The following is an 11,201-nucleotide window of genomic DNA, read 5'->3' as shown; positions in this document are numbered from 1 at the left end:
AATAGAAAAATGGGCACAGGATATGAACAGACACTTCACCAAAGAAGACATTCAGATGGCCAACAAGCACATGAAGAAATGTTCAAAATCCCTAGCTCTGAGAGAAATGCAAATCAAGACAACTATGAGATATCATCTCACCCCACTAAGACTAGCAAAATTTAACAGAACAGCAAACAACAAATGCTGGCGAGGTTGTGGAGAGACTGGAACCCTTATTCATTGTTCGTGGGAGTGTAAAATGGTGCAACCACTGTGGAAAGCGGTGCGGCGCTTTCTCAAAACCTCATATTTTTTAACAAATGGAAGCATGCCTTGGATAAAGCTCTAGAAATACATGTTTTGGTCCTTTTCTCTTACCATACTGAAATAATAAATAAAATTCAAAATGAACCACATGCACACATGTGAGAGCTGAAATCACAAGAAGCAAACAAAGTCAATAAACCTTAATGATCCTGCTAGGAAATGGTCTCTTGGAAAAGAAACCAAAAACATAAGTAACCAAAGAATAAATAAATACACTGGACTTCATAAAATTTATTTTTCCCCCCCGAGGACATCAGGAAAATGAAAGACAATCCAGTAAAAGAGAGAAGATACTTACAATTCATATTTCTAATAATAAACTTCTATCTGGTACTGCTGCTAAGTGTCACCTAGTCGACTACTACTCATACCTCCCCTATGAATAACATCTAAATCTGAGCCATCCTCATGATCTCTGCCATGCTTGAGCCCATTCTATTAATCCACCTTCCTCCATTTCTCTGATCATTTACCTTTCCCAGTATAAAGATTCCTAGACCATTATCTAGGTTATATAAAAAGAATTTCTAATTCAAGAACAGGTAAAAATATTCAATATTATTTGTCAACCAGAGAAATGCCAATCAAAACTGCAATGAGATGCTAATTCATACCCATTAGGATGGGCTATAAGATAGATGCAGCTGATTCTTGTTATTTTTGGTAGATATGGTCTATAAACTCACTACGAATACCAAACTGGGAAATACTGTAAAGGTAATAGTTAAAATTCCTGCAATCACATTTTAAAAGATGGACTTTGAAAGATAAGCAGATAAGCATGCTAGATGAGCACTCTGAAACAGAAATGTTTTTAGGCTTTACTATCCATTATTAATAAAGAAATAAAATATTCCATTTTAAAAATCACAAAATCCAAAGAGAAGTTATATTACCTTCATATCAGTTTCTCTTGGAATGTGATCCTTAAAATCTTCAATTGAACTTACAAGGAAAGGAATGTGGTAGGATAAAACCTAGACAGGACAAGAAAACTTGGAATTACTTTTAAATAGTGATTTTAAAAAATTAATAAAATATTACCATTTAAGAAATTCTATTTTTCATAAAATTACTTTACTTTCCCTATTTTTAAATTTTCATGTTATTTTCTAAAGTACTGAGATACTTGCAACAGCATGTATTTAGTACCAAATTAAGAAAAATAAAAAGTGAAAAAATTCTTTAATGACTGTTGTGGTTGTTTTGTGTGTCAAGTCAGGACCCTTCAGCAGGTTCTTCAGAGGATATTTTTCATGAGGGAAGAGAACGTCCTCCTTTCACCTATGGAGCAGCTGGGTGGATCTGAATGGCAAAAGCAGTTCCTCACTTACTACTAGGCCACCAGGGCTTACAAGTAAAGTTAAAAAAGAAGAAACTATCCAGGTGAGTTAAATTTCCTGACATTTCAAACCCAAAGAGTTCCATTAACTTGAATTTCTACACATTGTATTTTGTGTACCTAGGAGTCCTCGTGATTCAGTGATTAACCAAAAGGGATGCAGTTCAAACCCACTAGCCACTCTGAAGGACAAAGACATGGCAGTGCTTCTGTAAAGAGTTACAGCCTATAGGACAGATTTACTTCATACTATTGAGTTACTAGGAATTAAAAATGACTTGAAGGCTATGAGATTATTCTTTCTTTGGAGGGGTAGTTTGAGGAAAACTTTAATTTTAATTATGCTATCCTAAGGGTAAAAGAAATTGTTTTTTAACTCCTCCAGCTTAAGAAACGCCGAGTGTGTTTGGCACTTTTGATTTTCTAACTCCAGCTCTTTGCACATTTCATTATATCTTGTTTTGTCATCCCAGGCTGCCTTTTGAAATTTTCTGTATAGCTCTTTAAATTCTTGATTTCTTCCTTTAGCTTTGGCTTCTTGGCACTCTAATGCAATATTCAGAGTCTCATCTGACATCTATTTGGTCTTTTATTCCACTTCAGCCTTTGTAATCTTTTGCATTCTTCATGAATGATATTTTTGTTATCCTCCCACAGCTCATTTGGTCTACACTCATTGGTGCTCAAGACATGAAACCTGTTCCTGAGATGTTCTTGAAATTTGAGTGGGATAGACTTAAGGTCAAATTTTGGTTCCTGTGGATTTAATTTTCTTCAACTTGAACTTAAACTTGCATATGAGTAGTTGGTGGTCTGTCCTACAATCAGCACCTCGCCTGGTTTTCACAGCTGATATTGAGCTCCTCCAGTGATTCTTCCCAAAAATGTATTATTTGATTCCTATGAAAACCATCAGGTGAAATCCATGTGTATAGCCTGCATTTGTGTTTCTTTTAAAAGGTGTTTGCAATGAATAAATCATTGAATATGCACAATTCTATCTCCAGCTTCATTTCTGTCACCGAGTCCATGTTTTCCAGCTACTGATCCTTCTTCCCTGTTGCCAACTTCTGCATTCAAGTCGCCCATTATTATCAATGCATCTTGAATGCATGTTTGATCGATTGATCTCTGACTGCAAAAGTTGGCAGAAATCTTCCATTTCCTCTTCTTTGGCTCTAGTTATCAATGAATGTATTTGAATGATAGTGGTATTCACTGTACTTCCTTGTACGCGTATAGATATTATCCTGTCTCTCACCACAATGTATTTCATCTGGGGTGCTGGGCTGTACGAGGAGGAATGTGGCATCAGGATTGGTGGAAGACTCATCAACAACCTGCATTATGCAGATGACACAACCCTGCTTGTTGAAACTGAGGAGGACCTGAAGCACTTGTTGAAGAAGGTCAAGGACTGCAGTCTTCAATAGAGATTGAAGCTCAACAACAAGAAAACAAAGATTCTCACCACTGGGCCAATTAGCAGCATCAGTATGGATGGTGAAGAGATTGAGATAGTTAACAGTTTTACTTTGCTTGGCTCCACAGTCAACATTCTTGGTACTGCTGTTGTTGTTGTTGTTAGGTGCCGTCGCGTCGTGGACGACTCATAGCGACCCTATGAACGAAAGGCCTGAGCACTGTTCATACATAGGGTTTCTGGAGGCAAGCCATTTTGGAAGTGGATGCTGCTCCTGCTTCCAGGCTTCACTTCATTCTTGGTACTAGCAGCCAGGAAATCAAGATATGAATTGCGTTGGGAAAGTCAGCTGTCAAGGACCTCTTCAGAGTACCGAAGGGCAATGACACCAGGCTGGAGACTAAGGTGCACCTGACCTGAGCTATAGTCTTTACAATTGTGTGCTATGCATTGGAGAGCTGGACAGTGACTAGGGATGATGGAAAGAGAATTGATGCCTGGAGGAGAGTGTGGAACTGCTAGAAGAACAAACAAGTTTGTCCTGGAGAGGGTGAGGGTAAAGCCAGGCTTCTCCTTGGAGTCAAGGATTCTGAAGCTTTGTCTGACATACTTTGGGCATGTTGCAAAGAGAGACCAGTCCTTGGAGAGGGACATCATGTTTGGGAGAGTGGAGGCACAACACAGGAGAGGAAGACCCTCGATGAGATGGATTGATTCAGTGATCGGGGTAGTGGGAGTAGGTGTGTCAGAGACAATGAGGTTGGCACAGGATAGAGCAGGGTTTAGGGCTCTTGTATATAGGGTCGCTATGAGTCACAAGCAACTCGACAGCACATAACAACAACAACAAGGGTAAAAGAATAACATTTTCATTTCTAGGAAATAAAAAGGAATTATTCAGATACAGGAAATAGATTTATAAAATTTTCTTACATCTCTCAGTGCTTCTTGTGCCAATGATCGGAAGGATAAAATTACACCAATTATTGTCATCCTCTTCAAGACACTGTCAACAGCTAAAAATGAGAGAAGGAGAGAAGAAACAAAAATGAAAAAAAAAATTTTTATTCTTTCTTAATCATGGAGATAACTTTAGTAGGCTAAAAATTTACTCTTGACAAAGGAACTAATAGTGGCAATTTGATTACAAAGCATGACTAAAGGGGGTTTATTCCTCCTGTGTAATTTATAGCTTCTTAAAAGCCAATGAAGGTGAGCTATGAGTTACAGCCAACTCTAAGGCAATGATAATAGGTGAGGGTGTAGCTATCATACACAGCATGAAGTAGCTATGCGTCATCATTGAATCAACCGCAAAGTGTCTTATTTTTTACATTTATTTAAACCATGTTATCTTTGAAGTAAGATAAAATAGTTTACTTTAAATGGAATAAAACCTTTTAAATGGATTAGACAGGTGTCCAGACTTTTGAAATCATCATCTTAAAAGCAGTCCCTTGAATAATCCTATTTCAGAAAGAGAAGGTAGCATGGAGAATATAGACTGAAAGAGAAAGCAGCAGCTGGTCAGAGTGAACATGAGCTAAATCTTCAAATGGCCATGTAAGTGGGAGATGCTAATTTCTGAAGTTCTATGGCAACAAACAGCACAAAATGACTATTAATACCATAGCTAGTTTTAGCAATACCAGGCTGCTGAAAACAATAAATGGATTTGCCTTATCTATATTTTGATATAAAGTATTATTCTGAAAATTATTATATGTGAAAATTTATTTTTAAAAATCAAGGGAGATTATGATTGCAGGGTGAATGAATGCCTTTGTATTTTACAGTGCAAACACTTGAAAATACTTCATATGTCAAGAATTGTACTATGAAAAAAAATAAAGTTAACAGAACAGTGGCAAGATGTCAGTAACAATCTGAGCTGACAAACTAAGAAAATAGTACCATTACGTGAGAAAACTTTAAGTAAATATATTTTGTATGTGTTAGGTTGAGAGAGACAATGAAAAGATGGCAACAAAGGAGAAACAGGATGAAATCTAAGCAGCAAATAAATCAGAAAACGCCAACAAGTGACCTATCAGGCAAGAACCAATTAAGTTCAGCCAGAAGCCTGTTCCAGCTAAGAGCTTAAGTATTCTAATGAACTCAGGGAGGTACTAGGTACTAAGGCTATAAAACTAGGAAACAAATAAAAAGGTTGGGCTGCCAAAAGAACAAACAGGTATGTCTTGGAGAAAGAGCAGCCAGAGTGCTCTTCAGAGGCAAGGCTAGCAAGTTTCTCTCACATACTTGGGGCATGTTTTAAGAAGTGGATAGTCTTTGGAAAGAGACATCATACTCAGAAAGATGGAAGGTCAGCTAAAGAGAGGAAGACCTTCAACAAGATAAGACACAGTGACTGTAGCAATGGGTTTAAGTATGTTAGAGATGATGAGGATGGCACAGGATAGTACATGGTTCAGATCTTTTGTTCTTAGGATTGCTATGAGTTGCACTTGAAGGAACTTAAAAACAACAATAATACGAATTTTCATCCACCACTAGAAGACACCCACTTTCGTATCTTGATGGTATAAATCTTTCTTTCTTAATAAAATTTATTTTGTGTATCTCTCTTACTTAGTAAAGTCCACTCTGCCTTTAACTATTCCTCTGCCTATGCTGCATGTTTTTTATTCACCTTCAGGATCAGCTCTATCTAGACTACATCCAGCTAATGAACAAAGCACAGGAAAAACTCTGGATTTTGTTATTGTTGTTAGGTGCAGTGGAGTATAAGTCATAGAAACCGTATGAACAAAAGGATCTGAACCCTATTCTATCCTGTGCAATCCTCACACTTCCAAACATGCAAGAGCCCAGTGCAGCAGTCACTGTGTCAATCCATCTGGTTGATGGTCTTCCTGTCCTTCACTGACCCTCTACCCTTCCAAGCATCAAAACCCTCTCCAAGGAATAGCCCCATCCTAGGAATAAGCCCAAAATATGTAAGGCAAAGCCTCATCATTCTTTCTTCCTAAGGGTTCTCTGGCTGCACCCTCTCCAAGACATGTATGCTTGTTTTCTTGGCTGCCCATGGGATGGATGTTCAGTGCTTTTCTCCAACATAATACAGAGGCATCAATTCTTTTTCTGTCATCCTTATTAATTGCTCTCAGATGCATAACAAGTGATCAGAAAGACTATGGCCTGAATCAGACATACCTTTGTCATCAAACTGACATCATTACTCCTCAATAATTTGGAAAGGTCCCTAACTGCAAATTTTCCCAGTGCAATATGTCTCCTTATTTTCTGACTGCTGACTGGTACCAAGGGTATTATTCGTGGATCCAAGCAAGATGAAGCTGCTGACAGTTTCAATCTCCTCTCCATCTATCATGATGCTGTCTAATGGTCCAGTAAGAACTTTTGTTTTCTTGATATCAAGATGAAATCCATACCAAAGGCTGCATTCCCTGATTTTCTGCAGCAAGTGTTTCAAGTCCTCTTCACTTTAGGCAAGCAAGGTTGTATCATCAACATGACACACGTTATTGATGAGTCTCCCTCCAATCCTGATGCCACACACTTGGTAGATATCAGCTTCTCTGATAATTTGCTCAGCAAATTGCATACAGACTGAATAGGTATAGAGACAGAAAATTGCCCTCACACACTCCCTTCTCAATTTTAAACCATACAGTGTTCTGTTCTGTCCACACAACAGCCTCCTGATCCAGGTATAGGTTCTGTATGAGCACAATTAAGTGCTCTGGGATTCCCATTCTTCTGTCAGCTACAATTTGTTATGGTACACAGAGTCAAATGACTTTGTATAGTCAATAAAGCATAAAGAGACATTCTTTTGGTATTCCTTACTTTCAGCCAGGATCCATCTGACATGAACAATGATATCTCTGGTGCATGGCCTCTTCTAAATTCTGCTTGAACTTCTGGCAGTTTCATAACTATGTACTGTTCTAACCATTTTTTAATGATCTTCATCAGTATTTTGCTTGTATGTGATACTAATTATACTGCTCAACAGTTTCTACATTCAGCTGGATCATCTTTTATGGGAAGAGGAACAGATATGGACCTTTTCCAATCCACTGATGAGACAGCTGTCCTCCAAATTTCCTGGGATACACTGGTAAACACATCCTGGGCTGCATCTGTTAATTTAAACAAGTCTATTGGTATCCCATCCATTCCTGGGACCTCATATTTTGCCAATGTCTTGAATGTACCTTCTACTTCCTCTTTCATTCCTACTGGCTCCTGTTCTTATGGTACTTCTTTAAATTTTCAGTGTCAATCAATTCTTTCTGGTAGAATGATTCTGTGTATTCCCTCCACCTTCTTTTGATGCTTTCTGGGCCATTCAATATATTGCCCATAGCATCTTTCAATACTGACTGAACAAGAGGTTTAAATTTGTTTTTCAGTTCTCTCAGTTTGAAAAATGCAGAGTGAATTCCTCCCTTTTTATTCTCCAATTCCAGTTTTCTGCATATTCCATTACTATACTTTGCTTTTTTCCTCCCAACCTGCCCTTTGAAACCATCTGTTCAGCTCTTTTATTTCAAAATGTTTTCCTTTTGTTTTGGCTTCTTAATGCTCCAGTGCAATCTTTAGAGTCTCTTCTGACATTGATTTCAATTTTCTTCTTTCTCCCCTGTTTTTCTAATGACCTTTTGCTTTCTTCATGGGTATTATCTGGTCTTCTTCAGTCACTGGTCTTTAAAAAATGGTTGAGCTCTGCTTGATAGTGAGTCTCCAGTTTGGAGCAGTTGGATTCTGCAGGCTAAGTTGCTTTTGATTTGATTTACTTAAAAAGCTGGGTATAAACTGGGCATTTTTTCATTTTGTTAACAATCAAGTGTAAGCTGACAGGCTTTAATTTTAATTTTTTAAACTTCTTTAACAATCTGTTGTGATGTTGGAGAAGAGCACTGAAATATCATGTACTGCAAGAATAAAAAGGTCTGCCCTAGAGAAGGTGAAATCAAGCTGCTTCTTGGAAGCAAGGATTCGGAAACTCTATCTCATATACTTTAGGCATGTTTCCAGGAGGGACCAGTCCTTGGAGAAGGATATGATGGTTGGAAGGGTGGAGGAACAGCACAGCAGAGAAAGATGAGATGGACTGACATAGTCTCTGGGGTAATGAAGGTGGTTATGTCAGAGACAGCGATTAGCTCAGGACAGAGCAGCATTTAGAGGTATTGTACATCAGGTCACTATGAATCACAGCCCACTTGAAGGCATATACCAACACAGTAATTACTGTTGTAACACAAAATGTGTATGAATAGTTGAATGAAAAACCAATCTGTTTTGTAATATTTCATTCAAATTACAATAAAAAAAGAAAAAAGAAGTTAAAACCAAAAAAACTTCAAGTGCATGTTTTCCAAAGGATGTCACCTAGAACTGAATCAAAATAACTTGCAGACAGCCTTCCTCTTAAGTATTGTATAGTGTTGCTGTGTACTGGCAAGTCAGAGCTTACCCACAGCTGACAAATGTCAAAAATTGTGAAAAATTTTACTCTAAGAAACTTTCCAAGTATGATATCGTACTCAAAGGACTGGCCCCTCCTTGCAACATGCCCAAAGTATGTGAGACAGAGTTTCACCATTCCTTGCCTCCAAAGGAACACCCTGGTTTCACCTTCTACAGAACAGACCTGTTTGTTCTCTTGGTAGTCCATGGGATATTCAGTACTCTTCTCTCCAACAGCATAACTCAAAGGCACCGAATAAATATTTAAGATTATTCTTTCATAACATATTTCCTACAAAAAAGTCCATGCCAAGAAAATATTTTAAAGTGGTTGACTCAGATATACCTTGCAATGGAATGCCAGTTAGCCCCAATAAAATATTAACAAAGACTGATTCATTTAACAGTAAGGAAAATTTGAACTCTTTGCTGTCAAAGCAGGACTGACTCACTACTGACCCTATAGCAGGTTACTGAGGCTGTAAACAGCACAATAAGAGACTGTCCATTTTTCTCCTGTTTAGTTGCTGGTGAATTTGAATTGCCAGAGGTCAGCAGTACAATTCACCATGGACTAAATCACCAGGGCTTTCTAAGGAAAAGAAATCTATTTCAAAAGTATATACTGTTGAATTTCATTTGTATAAAGTTCTGTTGTTATTGCTTTATGTATCGTTGAGTCGACAATGACTCACAGTAGCCTTATGAACAACAGCTCGGAACTTTGCCCTCTCCTGAGCCTACCTCACCAACTCTAAAACATGTGACACCATAGCCAAAGTCACTGTGTCAGTTCATCTTATCCAGGGTCTTCCTCCACTGCACTGACTCTACTCTTTCAAGCATGATGTCCTTCTCCAAGAACTGGTTCCTCCTGGCACAGTGCCTAAAGTATATGAGACAGAGTTTCAAACTCCTTGCTTCCAAAGAGGTTTCTAGAAGAGGCTTAATAAATATGTTGAGATAAAAATGAGATCAGTAGTTACTTGGGTTTGAGCTTAATTGTTGGGAGATTAACTACAAAGTGATATAAGTAAATTTTCTGGGGTAGTGAAATTGTCGTGTATGTTGACTGGTTACACTGATACAAACAAACATGTCAAAGTATATTACAATGTTCACTTAATTTTTTTAAATTTATTGTACATTATACCTTAATAAATTTGATTTTTAGGAAGATACAGATTTGTAAGTTATTAAATATTATTCTTTAGATTAAACTGATATAATTACTACATAGAAGTTAATGGGTTCTAGAATTCATTGACAAGAAGATGCATTAAATTGGATGTCTAAATATGGCAAAACAATTGTGAAATAAATCATACATTTAAAAAATCTTCTGGCTAAAAAATACTTTGCAATTTTCTTCATACAGGTAAAATATAATTTTCATATTTTTCTACTTACGCTTATGTTTACTTTTTAGACCAAAAGCTAACTACTCAATGCAAGGTCTTCTACATATTTACAAAAATTATCATGAGTTACCTACATGATAATCTTTTAAAGAGTGCAGCCATTTGGTCTGGTTTGTCAAAGCTGGTCCTCATTTGTGTTAATACATCAACATTCTCCACCACGAGTTTCTGAAAAGCAAACAAACAAACAAACAAAAAAACATAAAGGGAAGATCCTAAGTACACACGGCCACGTGCTAATGCTATAAGGACAACATGCTTGACAATTTGGCAAACAGGAAAAACAGTTCATGAAATCCAGATGCTCTCTATTATTTAAAAAACAAAACTTAAAATTATTCATAGACTGTGCTTTTCCTCAGTTTTTTAATAAGAGGTGTTTAAGAAGTATTGAGAAAATATTATCTTATGCTTAGACACAGAAAAGCATTAATAATTTAAAAGTATACACTCCATTGCATATGAACAGTAATAAATGTCAATTAAAAAAAAAACAAAACAAAACTCAACAGCTTCCTAAAGTTCAAAATCATATTTCACTGAGACAAACGTGTCATTGAATGTAAAAATACCTTCATTTTATGGACCACTAACAACAGCAAAAAAAAGCTGTCAATTAAATTGTGACACAATTTTCTCTAATCATTTAACTATAAGACATACATATATATTTTTTTTTTTGAAAACAAATCTATAGAATAAAAGTGAATCAAGATCTGTAACTATGGTACATATTAATAGTAAATGTAGTCATTTTTAATGCTTTAGTACTAGGTAACTTATAATCACAACTAATCCAAATAAGAGAATTGATAGTTTCATTTTTCAGCTAAAAAAAACTAAGGCTCACAACAATTAGAAAACTTGTTTCAATTTAAAGAGATATTGAAAAGTTTAATTTGGAATTTGAATTCCGGTATATCTGATTTTTAAAATTTATATATTATTTTGTGTGTGTGTGTGTGTGTGTGTGTGTGTACCGTCAAATCGGATCTGACTGGTACAGGAGGAGCTTGTCCCTCCTTTCCCGGCAGAGCATCTGGTGGATTTGAACCGTGTGCCTCTGGGATTGCAGTGCAGCTTCTTACCACTAGGCCACCAGTGCTCCCCTTAAAATTTATATTTTTACTGCATTGAAGTCTATGAGGGAGAGAATAGTTTAAAAGTATTATATTTTAGGGCATTATGTTTATTATAAGAGTACAGAATGAGGGTTGCAGAGTGGATTATATTTGGGGTGGGG

General features: G+C 36.8%; 1 protein-coding gene across 2 annotated transcripts in view; it reads right to left on the bottom strand.

Annotated features, from left to right (window-relative positions):
- The window catches only part of NCKAP1 (NCK-associated protein 1), a 145,306-nt gene that overhangs the window by 14,024 nt on the left and 120,081 nt on the right, over positions 1–11,201 (bottom strand). For both annotated transcript variants that reach the window (XM_006878778.1, XM_006878777.1), the window contains 3 exons: positions 10,033–10,126; positions 4,008–4,090; positions 1,206–1,286 (listed from right to left, as the gene is read on the bottom strand). In XM_006878778.1, the coding sequence (XP_006878840.1) occupies positions 1,206–1,286; positions 4,008–4,090; positions 10,033–10,126 (258 nt within the window). The remainder of the gene's footprint in view (positions 1–1,205; positions 1,287–4,007; positions 4,091–10,032; positions 10,127–11,201) is intronic.

Source organism: Elephantulus edwardii, unplaced genomic scaffold (assembly GCF_000299155.1).
Source record: "Elephantulus edwardii isolate Elephantulus edwardi_28Jun2011 unplaced genomic scaffold, EleEdw1.0 scaffold00001, whole genome shotgun sequence".
Classification (NCBI taxonomy): domain Eukaryota; kingdom Metazoa; phylum Chordata; class Mammalia; order Macroscelidea; family Macroscelididae; genus Elephantulus; species Elephantulus edwardii.
Note: the sequence above shows the minus strand (reverse complement) of the source record. Positions and strands in the feature narration are given on the sequence as shown.